This window comes from Capsicum annuum, chromosome 8 (genome assembly GCF_002878395.1).
Source record: "Capsicum annuum cultivar UCD-10X-F1 chromosome 8, UCD10Xv1.1, whole genome shotgun sequence".
Lineage (NCBI taxonomy): Eukaryota > Viridiplantae > Streptophyta > Magnoliopsida > Solanales > Solanaceae > Capsicum > Capsicum annuum.
Genome location: NC_061118.1, coordinates 168,340,914 through 168,363,227, shown reverse-complemented (window position 1 = coordinate 168,363,227; position 22,314 = coordinate 168,340,914). Strand labels below are relative to the sequence as shown.

General features: G+C 35.4%; 5 protein-coding genes across 6 annotated transcripts in view; 2 read left to right on the top strand and 3 right to left on the bottom strand.

The window, feature by feature from the left end:
• Positions 1–1,151, bottom strand: part of LOC107840365 — a 29,713-nt gene extending 28,562 nt beyond the window's left edge. The window contains exon 1 of the mRNA XM_016684200.2: positions 741–1,151. Coding sequence (XP_016539686.2) covers positions 741–979 — 239 coding nt within the window. The 5' untranslated portion in view covers positions 980–1,151. The remainder of the gene's footprint in view (positions 1–740) is intronic.
• A 9,626-nt stretch (positions 1,152–10,777) lies between these two features.
• LOC107840364 (diphthamide biosynthesis protein 3) lies at positions 10,778–11,288 on the bottom strand. The gene has a single exon (XM_016684199.2). The coding sequence runs from the start codon at positions 11,286–11,288 to the stop codon at positions 11,043–11,045; it is 246 nt and encodes an 81-aa protein (XP_016539685.1). The 3' UTR covers positions 10,778–11,042.
• Positions 11,289–11,536: 248 nt separating this feature from the next.
• LOC107840363 (pentatricopeptide repeat-containing protein At2g15630, mitochondrial) lies at positions 11,537–13,860 on the top strand. The gene has a single exon (XM_016684198.2). The coding sequence runs from the start codon at positions 11,537–11,539 to the stop codon at positions 13,388–13,390; it is 1,854 nt and encodes a 617-aa protein (XP_016539684.1). The 3' UTR covers positions 13,391–13,860.
• An 886-nt stretch (positions 13,861–14,746) lies between these two features.
• On the top strand, positions 14,747–16,816 carry LOC107840358. The gene has a single exon (XM_016684194.2). The coding sequence runs from the start codon at positions 15,369–15,371 to the stop codon at positions 16,647–16,649; it is 1,281 nt and encodes a 426-aa protein (XP_016539680.1). The 5' UTR covers positions 14,747–15,368; the 3' UTR covers positions 16,650–16,816.
• A 327-nt stretch (positions 16,817–17,143) lies between these two features.
• LOC107840359 (B3 domain-containing protein At5g60140) lies at positions 17,144–20,650 on the bottom strand. 2 transcript variants are annotated; one of them, XM_047395131.1, is made up of 4 exons: positions 20,049–20,458; positions 18,739–18,881; positions 17,761–18,654; positions 17,144–17,679 (listed from the first exon to the last, which is right to left on the bottom strand). In XM_047395131.1, exon 4 carries the CDS (start codon positions 17,659–17,661, stop codon positions 17,287–17,289), a length of 375 nt encoding a protein of 124 aa, XP_047251087.1. In that variant the 5' UTR covers positions 17,662–17,679; positions 17,761–18,654; positions 18,739–18,881; positions 20,049–20,458; the 3' UTR covers positions 17,144–17,286. The 2 variants fall into 2 exon arrangements, with proteins under 2 accessions (XP_047251087.1, XP_016539681.1); XM_016684195.2 differs by lacking the exon at positions 17,144–17,679 and having other exon boundaries at positions 18,128–18,654; positions 20,049–20,650.
• Positions 20,651–22,314: the final 1,664 nt, after the last annotated feature.

Genomic DNA, 22,314 nt, shown 5'->3' with positions numbered 1-22,314 from the left:
TCCATTCAAGAATAATCAATCAATGACCCCTCAATCACAAAACTAGTCGATGTGAATTACATGAATCCTCCATGCCCAATCAAGCCAATTAAACTCCATAGTACATAAAGCCCATTCAAGAATAATCAATAAATGACCCCTCAATCACAAAACATAGTACATAAAGCCCATTCAAGAATAATCAATCAATGACCCTCAATCACAAAACATAGTACATAAAGCCCATTCAAGAATAATCAATCAATAACCCCTCAATCACAAAACTAGTAGGGGTGAACTACATGAAATACTTCATTCCCGTTCAAGCACATTTAATTTCAATACTACATAAAGCCCATTCGAGAATAATCAAGAATAACCAATCAATGATCCCTCAATCTCAAAATTAGTAGGGGTGAACTACTACCTGCTCAAGCCTATCTTATTCCAATACTACACAAGGAAGGAACTACCCTCCCCAGACCTCACTCTGTGGAACTACACCAGGTTTGTTTGTTGTTGACTACATAAAGTAGGAAATTACGGGACATTTGTCGAAAACCAGACGTGCAAATCCACGCTGACCCGAGACTGTGACTATACAACTTCCAATACCAAATTGTAAATTCCCTTCAAGAATAATCAATCAATGACCCCATCATCATGAATACTCCATACCCATTCAAGCATATTTTATTAAAGGACATTCATCGAACATATAGCGTGCATATAAAAGAACAAGTTAAGAGGAAAAAACATACTTGTCGGAGAGGAGCTGAGAGAAGCCCTGGGCAAGAAAAGAAGCGGAGTGGGTGATGAGTAGAGAGTTGGGAGGGTAAAGAATGGCGCGCTGTAGAGAAGTAATAGCGGCAACACGAGAAGACTCGTCATCTTCAATAGCAACTGAAGTTGAAGTGGATTTAGAAGGATCTTCTTTGGGTAATGCGACGGTGAGAAGTGCCGCTAATTGCTGCTGCTGGTGATGAAGTCCTTGCATCATCCCCTTATTATTCTCTTCATCAATAATCCTTCATTTTTGTCTTCTTCTTCCGTTACATGTGAGAGCAGTTCTTGAATTTCCGTTTATCGCCGTTCACCGGAAAAACGTCGTTATAAATGTATAAATTCACCACTGCAGCATCTAAAGGATTTGATTATTCATATTCCATCCCACAACTTCTACTTTTAGACATTTAGGGTCGTGTTTGATATGCGGACTAAATTATCAAACTACTACTTTTAGGACCCGTTTGATAGGGTGGATTATTTAATTCATAAATTAAATGATGGATTACTTAATACATTGATAGCAATTTTGAAGTTATGTATAACTAATACATGAATTACTTATACATCATACATGATATTATAGGGTGTATAACTAATACATCTAGTTTGGTGGGATTAGTAATCCACGGATAAATATGTGTCAAGACAAAAACGCCCTCAAATTTCTTTAATTTTTTCTCTAAATCTTTTCAATTTATTCAATGTGTATTATTTCTTTTAAATTTATCAAGATAATAATATCCCTCTAAATAATTTTAGTCATAAAAAAACTACTCCATTAACTTAAAAAATACTTATTGATCAAAATTTGAAAATAAATTGCATACAAGCTTTAATTTTGTAAATAGGATATTCATAAATAAAAATATTTTTTCTAATTAGCTTTAACACTTTACGGAACACAAATTTATGTTAATAATAATTCTATTGTCTCATTCAAAAGTTACACGTATCTCCCTCCAACGTAAGAACATCACAAAGTGGAAACAACAAATAATGATGAACAAATAAAGAAAAGATAACAAAAAAAAATTGTTAGTGAATGATTGAATCTTAAATAAAATTCCAAAGTAAATAATTAGTTATATATATATATATATATATTTAAAAAAATAATAAAATTTTGCAAAGAAAATACACAAAGTTATAATATGTCAAGGGTATTTTTGTAAACAAACAATATTCTTTTTAAAATATAACAATAAATATTGTTTTCAATACATCAAACCAAACACTACATAAAAAATAATCTCAGTATTACTAATCTCTATATTACTAATCTCTGCACTACTAATTCCAGCATTACTAATACAATCTATTCAATATTATCTTATACACTCTACCAAACGACCCCTTAGACATTTAGGGTCGTGTTTACTATGCGGACATCATGAATTATATTCTTGAAATTATAATTTATGAATAAACTTATTCTACTTGAGAGACAGGATAAAATAATCTCAAATAAATAAATAAATTTATATCGTCTATCAAATTTAGTATAAATCTTACACCAAAATTAATACTGAGAAATTCTATCTTATCTCAGGTACCAAACGACCCCTTAAAAATTACAATAGTATTAGTAGTAGAATGGTATAATACATACCACATGTCCTGTAACTTAGCCTCAACTCACATTTATGAGCTCCAACTTTAAATGTGCACAAATAAAAACTTAAACTTGTATAGAGTTGAACAAGTAAACGAACACATTCTATATGACATAATATATATACGACGCAATGTAGGATATGAATTGACCACATATGATGTTGCATAAGATGCATGTGTCTGTTTATTTAACTTTATATAAGTTTAAGTCTCTGCTTATATATACACAAAATTAAAGAACGTAGATAAAAAATAAAATAATGCTAAGATTCACATTTATATCTTATGCCAAGTAGAATATTTCTAGCGAAAAAATGAAGAAAATAGTTCATTATATTTGGGGTAGATTAAAAATGATTCTTCTATTTTGACTATGTGGAAGCCATATTTTTATTTTGACAAAATATGTCGATAGCCCTTTAAATTTATTAATTAAATTTTATTTAAATATTTAATGATAATTTATTTTAATTGAATACATAAACACATGATCATGTGTTTATATTAGATTCTTTTGATTCAATATTTTTGAAAAAATATACACTCATGTTCTCAAGCTCAACGGAACTCTTAAAATATGTCAACAATAACAATAACAACAAATCGAGTGTATTCCCACCAAGTGGGGTCTGGGGAGGGTAAAATATACGCAGTCCATACCGCTACTTCAGAAGAGGTAGACTCTTAAAATATGTCATCTGATTCAATTATGTGAATTAGCCTCTAACAAATTGTAAAACTTCTCAGTTTTTTGTTCCAAATGATTTTGATGTGAATAAATCAAAATAGAACATATTTTATGTAATTATTTCACCTACTTAATAGATACTTGAAAATACACACATAAACCTTTTCAAAATATGAGACGAGTACGTCTATATAAACACTTTATCATGTGTTTGAATATTTAAATGAAATTTATTAATAAGTTTTGAGAGATTTACGGTGTATTCATCCTCTTGATTTTCATTATACATGGATAATGAAAAGCATAAGCATGGATAAAATGAACAGTAGATCACATAGGAATATAGGCAGTTAGGCATATAGCTTTTAGATGTATGATGTATTTGTATTTTCAGGAGTCTGGAAAATGCAACTTATTCATAATTCAGAAATCGCGCTCTATAAATTGCGAAACTGGGACATAGCCACAGGCCTAACCACCTGCTTGTTACTTTCTACATTGTTGAAGTGACCATCTAGAAACGTGTGTTATGTGTAAATAAATCAATCACAACAATATATTACATTCAATGGAAAAACACAGTTACAAGTACTATTGCTACAATATCAACTTGCAGCATCAGTTCATCTAAAACAAACCAGCATTGAATAGAGAGAGGTTATTCAAGGTTATGCGAGACCATAGTCAAGAAAATCATTTTACTTTGAAGAAGCAGAACATCACAAGATTTGACATGTAGACAAGAACAAGAGCAAACAAGCACAATGTTGTTGGGTTCAATATGTATGAAAAGGTGTGAATGGAAATGGAGAGAAAAATAGTAGAAGGAAGGAGACAACAATTTAGAAGGCGTACTCCCAAATTGAAAAGTTCACTAATTCTCCCACACTGGTGGGAGAAGGGAACTTTGGAGTGTTTATAATAATGAACACTTACTCCACATGATAAGTGAGGCAAGAGATAAGAGATGCCTCGCGTCGTCGTCGTCGTCGTCGCCGCTCACTCGGCTTCGGATTCAAAAAATGATCGATCTAAAGTTTAATTGACAGGAAATTCGGATTTGGATTCGAATTTGACAGATGATCAGTCGATGAGATCTATCTTTTTGGACAAAGTTTAATTGACAGAAAATTAATCCGAATACTAAAGGGAAAAATGCAACAGTAATCCTCCATTGATGCACTGTTTTGTAAACTGGTATACCTATTCAGAAAAGGACATATAGGTGCCCCTTTGAAGTGAACCATTGCCTCTTTTCAGAAGAGGCATGTTATGGCTATATAAACCTGCTTTCATTCATAGGTTTAGATACAAAATTTTTCAGAATACAAAAATATTCTTTATGATCATTCAAACTGTTGAGTGCGTTCGTGGAATTCAATTATTTGAGGTACCGCTATAATTAGATTGAAGGTCATTTTATCCTAGGAGAAAAATTTCATAACCTCGGGTACAGTGAGGGAAATTATTCCTTAAGGACACTCTGTGAACTCGGGGGACTTGGTCTAAAATTTCTGTTTCGTCTATTTTCTGATATCTAATACACTTCTTGGATAGATTAGTAATAATCTTGTGTTGAAGGTGTTAAAGAATTTCAAAACTGTTCTTGTTCATATGTGAACTTGTTATGAAGTTGTTGTTGTATTAATACAGATTCTTGTACCCGTAGAAGGAAGAATAACAATCTTAAGGAATAAACTCAGAATCTGTATTACTTATTTTTGGAGATTAAAGCTTAATATTTCTACTCCGTTTGAGTTTAACTAGTGATTAGAAGACATAAAATCTTCATCAAAAGTTTAAAATTCAATCGGTTGATAATTGGAAGTCATAGAAACTTCCTTGTTAACTAGAAACAAGAAGAAAAGTTTAAAATTTATTTAACTTTATAATTAGTATTCTGAAAAATACTAAATTTTTATGTCTTGTAGTGACAGAAAAATGGCAATTAAAAGTCAAATGCATGATGATATTACGACTGTGGCGGCGACTAGCATTGCTACGACAAGCCGCGCAAATGCTCTGCAACATATGGCACATGCGGAAAAGCCTGGAAAGTTTGCAGGCATCGACTTTAAGAGATGGCCGCAAAAGATGTTCTTTTACCTCACCACTTTGTGTCTGCAACGGTTCACTAGCGAAGACGCTCCTGAGGTGCCCGAGGGAACCTCGGACAAAGAACGTTTCGTAATTGCAGAGGCTTGAAAACATTCAGACTTCCTTTGCAGGAATTATATTCTGAGTGGTCTCCAAGACGACCTTTACAATGTTTATAGTGGAACTAAGACATCGAAGGAATTATGGGGGGCACTTGAACGAAAATATAAGATAGAGGATGCGGGAATTAAGAAATTCCTTGTTGCAAGGTTCCTGGACTTTAAAATGATAGATAGCAAATCAGTTGTCTCTCAAGTGCAAGAATTGCAAGTAATCATTCACGAACTCCTAGCAGAAGGTATATCTTTGAAAAATACCTTAGTTGAATAAATTGAAAATGTTTTTAGAATTCACATAAACTGTTTTGTAGGTTTGATTGTGAATGATGCATTTCAAGTAGCAGCGATCATTGCGAAGCTACTACCTATGTGGAAAGATTTCAAAAACTACTTGAAGCACAAACGCAAGGAGATGACTGTCGAAGATCTTATTGTCCGATTACGTATTGAAGAGGATAATAAGGCTGCCGAGAGAAGGTCAAAAGGAAATTCTACAATTAATGGAGCACATATTGTAGAAGATGACCCAAACAATTCTAAGAAAAGGAAGAAAGCTGAACAAGGAAGCCATCAACCCAAGAAGAAATTCAAGGGAAAATGCTTCAATTGTGGCAAGATTGGCCACAAGTCCACGGATTGACGTGCCTCAAAGAAAGGAAAGAAAAAGGATCAAGCAAATATGATTAAATCCAACAAAGAATGCGACGATCTGTGTGTTATGTTCTCAGAATGCAACTTGGTGGGAAATCCTCGCGAATGGTGGATGGATTCTAGTGTCACCCGCCATGTATGTGCCAACAAAGAGTTGTTTTCGTCATTCGCTCCGGCTCAAGTAGAAGAAATAATCTACATGGCTAACTCTGCTACTACTAAGGTAGAAGGAACAGGAAAAATATGCTTGAAAATGACTTCAGGAAAGGTCTTGACACTTAACAATGTCTTGTATATTCTGGAGTTACGTAGGAATTTAATTTCTGTTTCACTTCTAGACAAGAACGGATTCAAATGTGTAACCGTTTTTGGAAAAATTGTGATTAGCAAAGGAGAAATGTATGTAGGAAAAGACTATCTCACCGAGGGCCTTTATAAGATGAATGTAATGAATGTTGAAATAAATAAAAGTTCAAATTCTTCTTATTTGCTTGAGTCTTATGATTTATGGCATGAACGTTTGGGCCATGTTAATTACAAAACGTTATGAAAACTGATTAACTTAGAAGTTTTGCCAAACTTTGAGTGCAATAAATCAAAGTGTCAAACGTGTGTGGAATCAAAATATGCAAATCATCCTTATAAGTCCGTTGAAAGGAATTCCAATCCTTTAGACTTAGTACACATTGACATTTGTGATATGAAGTCAACATCATCACGTGGTGGGAAAAAGTATTTCATAAATTTTATTGACGATTGCACTGGATATTGTTATGTCTATTTGCTAAATAGTAAGGATGAAGCAATAGATGCGTGCGTTTATGCAATATAAAAATAAAGTTGAAAATCAGTTAGATAAAAAGATAAAAATGATAAGAAGTGATAGGAGCGGAGAATATGAATCTCCTTTCGCCGAAATATGTGTAGAGAATGGAATTGTCTATTAAACTACGGCCCCGTATTCACCTCAATCTAATAAAATTACGGAAAGAAAAAATCAAACTTTGAAGGAAATGACGAATGCCTATAAGTTTCGATTTACCGCAAAACTTATGGGGGGAGGCTATCCTTACAGCCAATCGTACACTCAACAGAGTTTCCCATAGTAAGACATAATCAATTCCTTATGAAATGGAAAATAAGGAAACCCAACTTGAAATATTTTAAAGTGTGGGGGTGTCTAGCAAAGGTCCAAATTCTTATGCCAAAAAGGAATAAGATAGGACCTAAGACTATGGACTGCGTGTTCATAGGAAATGCTAAAAGTAGTAAAATATATCGATTTTTGGTTCATAAATTCGAACATCTGGATATTAATGAAAATACGGTAATTGAATCAGACAATGCCGAATTCTTTGAAAATATTTACCCGTATAAAATTAGACATGAACAGTCTAGTGGAGAATCTAAACGACATCGAGATGAACCAAGTGAGAATGTACATAATGAAGAAAATCCAAGACGTAGTACACGTCAAAGAATGTCTACTTCATTTGGATCGGATTTTGTAACATTTCTCTTAGAAAATGAACCACAAACATTTAAGGAAGCGATGACATCTTCGGACTCATCCATTTGGAAAGAGGCAGTCAATAGTGAGATTGATTCAATCTTAAGCAACCATACATGGGAATTGGTTGATCTTCTTCCCGGAAATAAACCTTTAGGTTCTAAATGGATCTTCAAAAGGAAGATGAAAGCGGATGACACTATTGACAAATACAAGACAAGACTTGTAGTAAAAGACTTCAAACAGAAAGAAGACTTTGATTACTTCGATACATACTCGCCAGTAACAAGAATAACATCGATTCGAATGTTAATTTCCTTGGCGGTGGTATATGATCTTCAAATCTATCAAATGGATGTAAAAACCGCATTCTTAAATAGAGAATTGAAGGAAGAAATTTACATGGAACAACCTGAGGGTTTTGTGGTTCCAGGAAAGGAGAATAAGGTGTGTAAACTTATTAAGTCGTTGTATGGACTAAAGCAAGCACCTAAACAATGGCATGCGAAGTTTGACCAAACCATGTTGGCAAACGGGTTCAAGATAAATGAATGTGATAAATGTGTTTATATTAAAGACACTCCAAATCACTAAGTCATTGTGTGTTTATATGTAGATGATATGTTGATCATCAGTAGAGACATTTCTGACATAAATGCAATGAAATGAATGCTCGAAAGCAAGTTCGATATGAAAGACCTTAGAGTTGCAGATGTGATCTTAGGTATAAGAATCCATAGAATTTCACAAGGGTTGGCATTGTCACAGTCTCATTATATCGAAAAGGTACTTGACAAATTTAAGTATATGGAATTCGGTATTACCAAGACTCCTTTGGACGTAAGCTTTGCACTTCGAAAGAATGAAGGTGAAAGTGACTCGCAATTGGAGTACGCAAGAGTATTGAGATGTTTAATGTATATAATGAACTGACACGACCAGATATAACATGCGCTATTAGTAAATTGAGTCGGTACACAAGTAATCCCAACAGAACTCATTGGATAACAATGAAAAGAGTTTTGGGGTATCTTAAATACACTCAAGATTATGCCTTGCATTCTAATAAATATCCTGCGGTACTTGAAGGATATAGTGATGCAAATTGGATCACCGGATCAAACAAAGTAAAATCCAATAAGTGGATATGTATTTACTATCGGTGGAGGAGCGGTCTTTTGGAAATCATCCAAACATACTTGTATTGCTCGCTCTACAATGAAATCTGAATTTATTGCATTGGATAAAGCCGTTGAAGAAGCAGAATGACTCAGGAATTTCTTGGAAGATATTCCGTATTGGCCCAAGCCAGTGGCACCAGTATCTATACACTGTGATAGCCAAGCTGCAATAGGTAGGGCATGGAGCATGATGTATAACAGTAAATCTCGTCATATAAGACGAAGACATAATACAGTTAGAGAACTTCTCTCTAGTGGAATTATCACTGTAGACTATGTAAAGTCAAAGGATAATGTGTCGGATTCACTTACAAAAGGAATAGAAAAGACATCCAAGGGAATGAGTTTAAGGCCTAGGACAAGTCAGCACGGCGGTAACTCTACCTAGCAGACTGGAGATCCCAAGAGTTAGGTTCAAGGAGATCAAACAACGTTGTGTCTGGCAAGTTCAACATTGTCAATTATCCAACCCATTCTCATGATGTAGACAATGTATTGTAAACTAGGATAAGACTTAAGGTGAAAAGTCTTTTAATAATTATCTAAATTTGGCAGATTTGGCCAAATAGTTTAATCTATAGGATTAAACGTTTAGAAATCACCTATGTGTGAGCGAAGTGGAAGCCGCTTTAAGGAGAATATTAGTAAAGGCCTATTCTCTAAGCTCTCATGAAACCGGGACGCGTTCATGGCTGAAAAGAACAAAACCGTGAGAACCATAAACGGTAAAAGACTGGTTGTGTGACATGTGTTGTCTAGGTGTACATTAAAGCTCAACGGTTCAAAGATATCAAATCTACCGATTGATTGAGTGCATCCGATGCATGTTCACTACGGAAAGTTCAAAGGGAAACCCACTTATCCAGATACAATCAGTCTTTGCTTAATGATTACATACTTGTCCGTAAAACTTTTACGGAAAATAGCCATTCCCCAATTATGTGGGGGATTGTTGGGTTCAATATGTATGAAAAGGTGTGAATGAAAATGGAGAGAAAAATAGTGGAAGGAAGGAAACACCAATTTGGAAGGTGTACTCTCAAATTGAAAAGTTCACTAATTCTCCTACATTGGTTGGAGAAGGAAACTTTGGAGTGTTTATAATAATGAATACTTACTCCACATGATAAATGAGGCAGGATATTCGGATTCCGATTCCGATTCCGATTCGAATTTAGATTTGGATTTGGATTTGGATTTGAATTTGGCAAATGATCGATCGATGAGATCTATCTTTTTGGACAAAGTTTAATTTACAGAAAAATCCTTTTTGGACAAAGTTTAATTGACAGAAAATTAATCCGAATACCAAAAGGAAAAACACAACAGTAATCCTCCATTTATGCATGCATGCAAATTTCGAAACAGTATTTCAAACTGATACAATTCTTCACGAACTGATGCACTGGTTTTGAACTGATACTTCGAAATGATGCATTGTTTCGTGAACTGGTATACCTGTTCGGAAAAGGACATGTTCTTTGAATGAACGGACATGAATTTCCATAAAGGTGCACCCTTTGAAACGAACCATTGCCTCTTTTTAGAAAAGGCATGTTATGGCTATATAAACCTGCTTTCATTCACAGGTTTAGATACGAAATTTTTCAGAATACAAAACTCTTCTTCTCTTAAAAATATTCTGTGTGATTATTCAAACCGTTGAATGCGTTCGTGAAATTCAATTATTTAAGGTACCGCTATAATTGAATTGAAGGCCATTTTATCCTGGGAAAAAAATTTCATAACATCGGTACGGGAATTATTCCTTAAGGACACTCCGTGAACTTGAGGGACTTGGTCTAAAATTTCTATTTTTGGATAAATTAATAATAATCTCGTGTTAAAGTTGTTAAAGAACTTCAAAACTGTTCTTATTCATACGTGAACTTGTTATAAAGTTGCTGTTGTATTAATACAGATTCTTGTACCCGTAGAGGGAAGAATAACAAATGCTTCTCTCCCACTAATGCAAAAAATTGCATACTTTTAGTAGGAGAAATGCCTTCATCAACATTGTTTTTTGACCGGAACGCAAAGAGCTAACTAATCTAGACTTTGGAATATCGGGACACATACTTCATGAAATGGTTCATGCACGACCATTGCCAAAAGCAGCAAGTTCAAGTTGGTAGTAAGAGGACAGTAGTAACAAGCAAGAACAACAAGAAGAATGTACAATAATCAAGGCTAACGAAACAACAGAAGGAAATAGAAATCTATGAAAGCGAAAATACAAAGCTAATACTATTACTCCGGAAAAGCACAAGCAACAATGAGCAGAACAGTAACTCTCCTTTTCCAATAGAGCAAAATTTTACAATATGACACCAAATTCTCAAAAACAAAAACCCTCAATGTGAACCTATATTTGGAATTACCAGAAACAAACAAAAATAGAAACCTTGAGGTTCTCAAGCGACAGCAATTGGCTGTTGTTTCGAAGGCTCGACATGTTTCTTAGAATCTCCGAGAAAATCTTCGATATTATATATAACAGTAATATAAAGGGAACAACTAGGACATCGAGCGATCTCTTCCCCAATCTTCAACTCTTCATTCGTGATCTGGAACAAGTCACCGCACGGACAAGGATATGTGAAAGCTTTGAGCTCATCGTTCCACTCCATGTCCTCGATTTCCACGTCGTCGTACGACATCCTTGGTCGTTTTCTCAGAGATTAGGGTTTTCTGTTGGAGAATTTGGTTGAGGTTGTAAAGGTATGGTTGGCCAAGTTGATTGGGTTTTAAAAATCAATGAATTTGCCTCTGACGTCCTTTAAATAAGTTAAGAGTAAATGTACAATATGAACCCTGAACATTAGTAAATTGCCACTTCAGCATATTTAGGCGGAAATATTTGGCTATCAGCAGCAACTTGGCACTGTACGTGCGCAGCTTGAGCAACATGAGAAGCGCCACTCTTTCTCCCCTCTCCCTCCGGCGTTTCTCTACACTTACTCTCTCCAAATCAACTTCTCCTACAATCCCCATTACTCCCGAGGTTCTTCTACAATCGATCGCTTCTTCTCAGTGGCAATTCATCAAACACCTTACAGGACAACTAAACCCCACCTTAATTTCCGCCACTCTTCCAAACCTCTGTTCATCTCCACTCCAAGTACTCACTTTCATCGGAAATCTAAGTCCCAGTTGCTTAGACATTTCATGTTATTGCCTTGCAATTTCAATACTCTCCCGTCTTCCCTCGCCTAAACAAGCCACAAATCTTATCAAGAAAGTGGTTAATTCCCGCGTTGCGTCGCATAATGAGATTTTCCACGGGCTTGTGAGTGCGCGGGAGAAGTTGGAGATAAAGAGTTCGATTGTGTTGGATTTGCTTGTAAGGGCTTATTGTGAATTGAAGAAAGGCGAGGAGGCGTTGAAGTCCTTTTATTTGATGAAGCAGAAGGGGATTGTGCCCAAAGTGGAGACTTGTAATGATTTGTTGAGTCTTTTTCTTAAATTGAATAGGACCCATTTGGCGTGGATTGTGTATGCCGAGATGTTTAGGATGAAGATTAATTCTACTGTATGTACGTTTAATATAATGATCAATGTACTATGTAGAGAAGGGAAGTTGAAGAAAGCAAAAGAGTTCATTGAACATATGCAGTGTTTAGGGGTTAAGCCGAATTTAATATCGTATAATACTGTGATTCATGGTTATTGTTTGAGGGGGGATATGGAAGGAGCGAATAAGATTTTTGAGGATATGGCGACAAAAGGAATTGGACCTGATTCGTATACGTTCAATTCTCTAATTAGAGGGATGGTGAAAGTGGGGAGGGAAAATGAGGTGTCTTCCTTGTTAGAGAAAATGAAAACGTTCGGGTTGATCCCTACGGCAGTGACTTACAATACTCTGATAGATTCATGCTGCAATAGGGGGGACCTAGAAAAGGCATTTTTTTACAGGGATGAGATGGTTAAGATTGGCATTGTGCCGAGTGTTGCTACATATAACTTGTTGATCCATGCATTGTTTCTTGATGGCAGAATGGCGGAAACTGATGATTTGCTGAACGATATGTCAGAAAAGAGAGTACTTCCCGATGGCATTACATATAACATATTGATCAATGGCTATTGCAGGGCGGGAAATGCAAAGAAGGCATTTACTTTCTATGATGAAATGTTGTGTAGGGGTCTTCAACCGACGATTATCACTTATACATCACTAATCAAAGTCTTGGGCAAAAGGAATAGGATGAAAGAAGCAGATGATTTGGTTGTTGAAATATTGCGGAAAGGGATTTTTCCAGATTTGATTATGTTCAATGCATTGATTGATGGCCATTGTGCCAACGATAATGTTGAGCGTGCTTTCGATATATTGAGTGAGATGAATAAAATGAATGTTCAGCCTGATGAAGTTACCTACAATACTCTGATGCAAGGGTATTGTAAGAAGGGTAAAGTTGAAGAAGCTTGTATGCTTCTTGAGGAAATGAACGGAAGAGGAATTAAACCTGATCATATCAGCTATAACACTCTAATCAGTGGGTATAGTAGGAGAGGTGACATGGACGAAGCATTCAGAGTTCGTGATGACATGTTAAGTGCAGGTTTTAACCCCACTCTTCTCACTTACAATGCTCTCATACAAGGATTGTGCAAAAAACAGGAAGGTTTACTTGCTGAAGAACTTCTCAAAGAAATGGTTAGTAATGGCATTACTCCTGATGATAGCACTTACCTTGCTTTGATTGAAGCTATTGGTAATGTCGATGGTTTTTTGGAGAGAAAAGACACATCATAAGGTATCTTGTCATGAAAACATCTTAAGCTATCTTGTCATATTGCTGTTTGCAGCTGAAGTAGAGCTATTCTTCATTGTTATACATACGGATAGAGAACACCAAGGAAAGGATGGTGTCCATTGTGGTTAATCATGGTTATAAGGGAAAATAGGAGAGAGATTTGCATTAATATCAGTCATGATGCCAGTTGTCATTTCCATAATGCTGACGACTCCTTGGTGATTCTTTGGATAAAGGGAACTTGTGTGGCTTGAAATTCCAGCTGAAACTGAAATGTTCACGCTGTTATGATTCATCCTTCCCGAGTGGCTTGCATTTTCACATTTTTTCTGATCAGATTGACATGACAATCCATCTACATAGCCAGTCACACACACTGCTTATTGCCCCACAGTTTTTGGCCGGAAAGGAACTATATCGATGTATTCCATGTGTATTTTGCAAATATTATATCCAAGTTTAGCTTCCTTAACCTGTTGTGCATCCAATGACCACTGGCTGATCTAAAGAGAATGAAAATTATGGTGGCATTGCTTTTGAAAAGGCTTTCCTAAAAGTCTTGTTTAGCGAGACTTCAAGTTCTCTGTAATCCTAAGCACTCAGTCACAGAGGTTTCTTGATCCTAAATCCACAGACAACAAACAACAAATGATGGTTCAAGTTGGGTTGAACACCATGAGTTTTCAAGTTCAATTCGCAATAGAGACAAACACTAGATAATTTCTTCCCATCCATTCTAGCCTTGGTGGACAGAGGTACCTGGTACCTGCTGCTGGTGGGAAGTGGCATGTATTCCATGGAATTAGTCGAGATGCGCGCAAGCTGGCCCGGACACCATGGTTATCAAAAAAGAAAGAAAAGGATCCACAGACAACAAACCACAAATGATTTATTGACTGAGCTGCTACCTTTAATTACATCATTTTTCTCAAAATTCCTTCCAGTTGTAAAGATGTGTAAGTTTGGATCATTAATAAAGACCTCCCGTTGAAGAATTGTTGAAATTGGTTCGGTACTATAGCGTTGTTTCATCTGGAGATATTATTGATGTCGTTTTGACTATGTAGGAAAATGATTGATCAGGAGGAGAATTTTCTTATTGGGTATTCAAATATTTTAGTCTCTGGTACGAAGATATGTCTGACCAATTACTACTAAGTTCAGCTCATATAGTTGGTTTGGAATCTATCTATTTTTAGTAGGATAATAATGGACAGGGTCCTTTGGACTGGCTTACTGATTTGGAGAGTGGTAGCCCACATTTTTCGTGGGGTTCCAAAAAAATGGACAAGTAAAAGTGCAAGAAGGAGTATTGATTTTTGTATAAATAACATAAATATCAAGTAAATTACACTCTCTCCCAGTTTTTTAATTACTTTACTCTTTCTCCCTATTAATATATATAACGTAACCAACATATACATAACATTTTGTAATATGTTTAGAGAGTTGAAATTTTTTGTAATATTAAAAACATAAATTGTATATTTGTGTAAACATCACAATTGCTTTCCGTCCAAACTTTATTTGAAGGAAAAAAGCAAATGAAGCCCAATAAAAATGTTAAAGCGGCATTTTAACTGGGCAAACACTGGTTATTTAAGAAATTTGGTCAGCTTTTTAAAATTATTTTTCTTAAAAATTTACTTTTTAATTATTTTTTCATATAAAATGAAACCCACTGAGAATAAAATGAAGATTATGTCATTAAATAGTTAATAAAGAGTTTTTTAACAACTTCAAAAAGACTTTTCTTTTCAATCTTAGAACTAAATCTTTCAGCCAAAAGCTAGTTTAGTAAGAAGTAAGAACCCCTTCCTTTCTGATGTAAGAGGAAGCAGAATCTTAAGGTTCAAGTTATTTTTGTGTCGAGATGCAGGAAATACAATAAACAATTTCACTTCTTTTTCACTTTTCTGATACAACTACTCAGATAGTTCTGACCACCAACTGCAATCCCCTAGTAAAGAAAGATCCATGACTCGATTCTCGTCAAGAAGAAGATGCTCATACCCTTTACTGGTTTGTAGTTTGGTGGGGTTCTTGATTTTGCTTCATTTCTCATCTTTGGGTAGTTACAAAGGTATTCAAGAAGGGCAGATCCAAGAAAGATATGAAGAGTTGGAGGAGATCCAAACATCTCAGTCAAGAGGAAGCCAAAGCCAATCCTCACAAGCCAACTTGCTAATTGATGAATTTCTTGATAAGTCTTCTAAACTCAGGCACATTTTCTTTCCTACCAAGAGAACTAGCATAGACCCTAGAAAGAGTACTAAAGATGACACCTTTTACTATTATCCTGGTAGAATTTGGTTTGATACTGATGGACATCCTATTCAAGCTCATGGGGGTGGAATTCTTTATGACGAAAGATCAAGAATGTATTACTGGTATGGCGAGTACAAGAATGGTCCGACTTATGTAGCTCCCGGGAAGAATGTAGCTCGGGTAGATATCATTGGTGTTGGCTGCTACTCTTCTAAGGATTTGTGGACTTGGAAGAATGAGGGCATTGTACTAGCTGCGGAGGAACGTGATGAGGATCATGACCTTCACAAGTCTAAAGTGTTGGAGAGGCCGAAAGTGATCTACAATGAGAAGACGGGTAAATATGTAATGTGGATGCACATTGATGATGCAAATTATTCTAAAGCTTCTGTTGGAATTGCCATAAGCAATTCCCCTACTGATCCTTTTCAATATCTATATAGTAAAAGGCCTAATGGTTTTGACAGCAGGGATATGACTTTGTTCAAAGATGATGATGGTAGGGCATATGTCGTTTACTCCTCTGTGCACAACAGGGAGCTTCATATTGGTCTTCTTGATCAGAACTATGTGGATGTTACTAATGTTATGTCAAGGGTTCTTGTCGGGCAGTACAGAGAGGCCCCAGCCTTGTTCAAGTATCAAGGAACTTACTACATGATCACATCAGGATGCAGTGGTTGGGCACCAAATGAGGCACTGGCTCATGTGGCTGAATCAATTATGGGACCATGGGAGACTATAGGGAATCCAAGTGTAGGTGCAAACAAAGTGTTTCGAGTCACTACGTTCTTTGCTCAAAGCACATATGTGCTCCCCATTTCTCCTGGTTTGTTTATTTTCATGGCAGATCGCTGGAATCCAGATGATTTGCGCGAGTCTAGATATGTATGGCTTCCTTTAACCGTGGAGGAAGTAGTTGGAAGTCAACGACCAAGAGTATCTATCTTTTGGCACAAAAGATGGAAGCTCCTTAAAAGTCCGGTATAGAAGAATGCTTATGATTTTCTCATCATAGTACAATTTACTAGCTTTCTGTGTAGTATTAGCACTAATGCGAAATGATTCAAGATTTCAATTAGAATAACTTGTTGCCTTGTTGGGACTTCCGTTACATATAATTTATGCCCTATATATCAAGATGTATGATTGCAGCTTCTTATGCCTTGTTAAACAACCAAACTCCAACTTTAGGGGACAGTAAAAAACTTGTTATTTCATCAGTTTTACAACACAATCAAATAAAAAGCTATCACCAACTTGATTTTTGGTCAGCTTTTCAAATGATTTTTTTCCAATTTTTCTCAACCTTGAAGTAAGAGTACAGTTTCATCCCATAACAGGGAATTCAGTTCCATTCTCATAATGAATGAGTAAGCTAGATATATTGTATTGCTTACATGGTCCAAAGCTCCACAGGTGAAAAATCTTGTCAGATAACACATAATACTTAAAAAGAAGATTATACAATAAGAGGGTTAAAGTTTCCGGAAGAACTCTTAATTTATTAGTTTAACATATATATTCAAAACAATTCAATTCTACTTCAACAGAGGATTATAGGAATTAAAAAGAGAGTGAATCTTGATGCAGGAAAAAAGAAAAAAACGTTTTACAGACCAATGTTTCATTCAGATTCCTCTACAGCAGCTTCAATTCGGAGGAGGACGAATCCAACAGCAACTCCAACAAGAGTCAAGCCAGTAATAATGGAAGCAATCCTGAAAATCTCAGAAGCAGCATTGCAGGTAGAGGACAAAGCTCCTCCACCTTTGGCTTGTGATGATGGGGTTCTCAATGAGCTAACAATCTTTGCAAAAGATTGTTCAGTAGACATAGGGAGGCCTAATGAGGCAACATGGTTGTTTGCCTTTAGCCCTCCAAATGAGTTCAATCCATCAATGTACTTCACTTTGGTTGCTTTCTGGAAAGATTTTCTGCCTGTGCCTATAATGGCTGTTGAACTTACTGTTGCTGCTGAGAATGTTGTCATTGTTGCCATTGTTTTCTGACCACCAACCTATACAAAAACAATTTGAAGTTGTAACTAGTTTATACAAAGTCTTGGAAAAGAAAGAACTTAAAAAGATTGTTTTTTTACCTGGTTGTGATGGCTTGTGGAGTGCTTTAAGTTTGCCAAAATAGAGAGATAATAAAAGGGTGAACATGGGATATAATTTTTTGTGAGGTGAATATGAGAGCAATGGATAAGGGGGGTGTTGAGATGGTTGGCTGACAAATAAAATTGGATGAGGCATCTTATAGCTCATCAACTTGTAAAACTGGCCAGCCAAGTGGGGTGGGCCATGGTCCTTTGTCCAAATTTAGATAAAGAAACAGCAAAATTGACTTATTTCTCCTTTCTTTTCTTAAAAAAGGAAATACTTACAAAATGTAGAACTAACAATTTAAAATCTCAGAGCATAATTGTTAAGACTAGAAAGAACTCAGAAATGAAATATAAGCACTTGGATCAAACTTTGCTCCCCTGAGCATTTAAATATTGGTTGAACATTCAAATGTAAACAAACCAGGCTTCATTCTTAATGCCAATCAGCAGACTTTAATTGTCAGAGCTATCAATACAAACTAGATAAGTCTTCAATATTTTCAACAAACAACACCCCTTAATCTTCAGAATTGGTCAACTTATAACACTACTTAAGACCATAAATATAAAAATACTAGGATAGTTAGCATCAATAAACTATTTCTTGTACTTGTTGTTGCGGTTGGAAACTGATCCTTCATAGACAACTTGAACTTGCAAGTAAAGGCTTTTTTTTCCTTTTCCTCTCATAAATTCACAGATACACCTGTCATCTTTCTCCACAAGGTTCCACCAACATAAATTGCGCCATCCGCCAGTTAGCCATATTCTACCGTCCTTCCAATCCTTGCGTTTTGCCTCAAATTCTCGGCCAGCAGGGTCGCGGATGGTCATTCTTGAAGGGATTTCAAGATTGTAGTCTCTCACCACATCAACTGGAATGTACTGTGATTAGGAAAAAAAATACTTTGTTAAATAAGAATGCTATAAGATTGAACTATAAAATCTTTCACTAGAATATATAGTTACCAGGTGGTCTCTCTTTTTTGCTCGTATTTTTGCTACGAAGTAAGGATTTTTAGGCTGAGTTGCACGTCCATTTTTGAATATATCTGCACCATAGAGGTCAGGGATATCCCTCATCTTGCGAGTAGTGGCTCTTTTGCATCCAGCTGAATCAAGAAAATTAAGTGATCAAGTTCTCACAACATAATTCTCATGGAACTTAGATATACTCCGTCAGTTGCCTTTTACATGGTGGTATTTTGTTTAACATGGATCATAAGAAAGAAGAAGACTTTTGGCATATAAAATTTATGTATTATGATTCAGTGTTCCCCATTAAAGTGTTTGGTAGATGAAAAGGCAAAAATATGACTCTAAGTACAGATAATATGTGAACCGAAGGTAGTAGATTGCAATTTTGATGTCTGTTATTCAGAAGATGAAAATGCTGCTACCAACACTCTACGGAAACAGGAAGATGAAACTAAAGATATCATGAAAAAGCAACAGGATTGCGTTAAACTAACAAAATTCTACTATCTACTCTGAAGGTGACAAAAATCTTTCGGAAACAGCCTCTCTACCTCCCCGAGGTAGTGGTAAGGTCTGCATACACTTACCGCTCTCCAGACCTCACTTGTGGGATTTCACTGGATATGTTGTTGTTGTTGTACTCTGAAGGTGACAAAAAGGTTTATTATAGTTATAGTTGCATGGTAAAGGAGTTGGCTTCAGTTTTGCAGTACTTCTATTCTCATTTGTTTTGTGGTAATTAATTGGTTCTGTTGAACCAAAAACACCTTGTTTCTGTTTTATTTGCAAAGTTCAATAACAAAGAGACAGAAATTCATCATCCTTATGAACTTCCAGAGGTTCAAATAGAAGCAAATTAAATAACTTAGTTGCTCCAGATATCAATGTTCAGCCTGATTCTTGATAGCAGTTCTCTGTAGTGTGGTTATTTCTTTACGAATCCCTTCACCCTTTTAATACTACTAAACAACTCAATAAATTAAAATCATGTATGTAATATTATTAGAAACAAACAAGAGAGTAACTAAACTTCATTTTTATTTAGCTTTTACCTATATAAATCAGCAAGATTATTCTATATATTCCTTGAGGTATGTCATACTAGTGATTTACCTTTTAATATTATTAGCCAAGCCAACGAACTATAAAACAAAAGGTCAAACAATCAATATGGATACTTGTATTTTTTCTTTCAAATTATGGGCAACACTTCACACATATGTATTCATGTCATTTCTAAAAAGTTTGATATACGGATACACGTCCATAAACTAGTAAAATGAAACAAAGTTTGTATCTACCTTTTGAACGTGACGCCTTTTTCTTAGATGTGCCAGCCCGTTCATTCTCCTCTTCACAATCTTCTTCCTCTTCCTCTTCATCCTCTTCAGTTTCCTCTTCCTCTTCATAAACGCGTCTGCGTTTTGAACATGTTGGATCATCTATCTTCACTAAGGCTTTTTCCATCATAGCAATATCAGTTGGACTCATCTTTAACACCAAATATTTAGAGCTAGATTAATTTACAAGAGCTTTACTGCATGTATGAAAAGGAAAATAAAGAGAGTGCAATAATGTCCTCACTCCTACCCCTACATTATTACCAAAATTCAGTGTCAGATGGCAATGAAAAAAAAAAGATAAAGACACAAAATTAGTTACCAAGAAAAGAATTCAGATGGACAATTTTCCCAAAAGAAGATCAAAGTAAAATTTAATAGAAGAAGTTGATAATGATTTTTTTTAAACAAAATTTGGGGACTGGACCACCTATAATAATAAAGAGAGCAGCTAAAATTAGTGTCTGCAATACATGAAAGGATTGAAAAATTAGTAAACTATACATAGTAATCTGTTGGCGTAACGCAAAAACATAAATATTTATGGTGTTCACATGTCATACACTATTAAATGCAAGACATTCTGGGAAATATAAAGTCCCATAATTCAACCATGGTTAACTAATATGTTTCTTCCTATTAATCAGTAGTAATTCTATGGTTAAATTGTGTGATTTAATATAACTATAAATATCAGATGCCAGTACGTATTTTTGTGAATATTTCAATCATACATACTTTTGAGTTTGGATTTTGGATTTAACTTAGGCCATAGCCATTGATAGGTACTCAAATTTGTTGCCAAAATTCACTTAGATATCTCAACTATGACCTGTACCTATTAGGCCCCTAAACCCCCCGAATTTTGATTCGATTGGGCATTTTTTGCCTACATGGCATTGCACGTGCTGTGTAATCTCGAGAGGTGCGTGAAGAGTAATTTTTTTATTAAGTTACGAATAGAAAAGTGTGCCAAGTGGCACTGAGGGCCCCAAAATTTTTGTTATAAAACCAAATTAAAAAAAAAAAAGCCTCCAACATATTTTTAATAAAACATTTTTTTTTTTTTTAAAAAAACCCACCAAATTTTTTCCCCCCCCCCCCCCCCCCCCCCCCCCCGATACCCCTATTTCATCTTCTTCATTCTTTTTTATTATGCTAAACTTAATTCTCCTACCATTTTTTCTACTTTTTCTCCTTTCTTGTTCTTACTTTTGAATTTGATTTAAATTTTTTTTGTTGTTAATCTTATTCTTTTCCGCCATTAGTGTGCCGGAAAAAATGAAAGTTCGCCGGGAAAAATGAAAGTTTGCTACATTTGAATTGTTGGATTTTCAACATATTATTCATAGCATGAGTCAATGTACGTAAATTCATATAAATAACAACAACAACAAAAAAAATTTTCAGCCCAAAAAAATAAAAGTTTGCAGTGAAGAGGGATGGGGTAATGACGACAACTATGTGTGTGTGTGAAGACGCTGGGGGAGGGGGTGAAGAAGACGACGATTGGGTGGTGGGGGATGCTTGAAGACGCGGGGTAGTGGTGGTGGTGAAGAAGGCGACAGGGGGTGGGGGGGTGTTTTTTTCCTTTTTCTTTTTCAAATTAAGAAATTATTATTAAATAAATAATTAAATAAAAATAGAAAATATCAGCAATTTCATGTATAATTTTGTTTTGCCATGTGTTTTTTTTAATTGGTTAATTTTTCCACACCATCGCGTGTGTGCAATACACACTTCAGCCTTTTGATGATTGACAAAAAAATGCCCAATTGAATCAAAATTCGGGAGGTTTAGGGGCCTGATCGGTACAAGCCATAGTTGAGATATCTAAGTGAATTTTGACAACAAGTTTGAGTGTCTACTGATGCCTTTAACCTTTAACTTATATACATGGTCCATGTACATGATTTGATATGGATAGTGACATATAGTTAAGTATCATGAAAAAGAGAAAAAACATCTTTTCCCCCCTGAACTTGTCATCCCAACTCATTTTAGCACTTAAATTTAACCTTTGTTTATTTACCCCCTTAACATCTTTAAAGTGTATTTGTTTCACACCTCAAAACTGAATACTACTCTCACAACAGAGAGCCATGTCAATGCCAAATCAGTGTCACATCAGTGCAAGGTCATTGTCACGTAAGAAATTAGGATTTGTTTTAAATAATCCCATACACATATTATTTTTATGTATTTTTGTTTTAAAAAGCAAAAAATA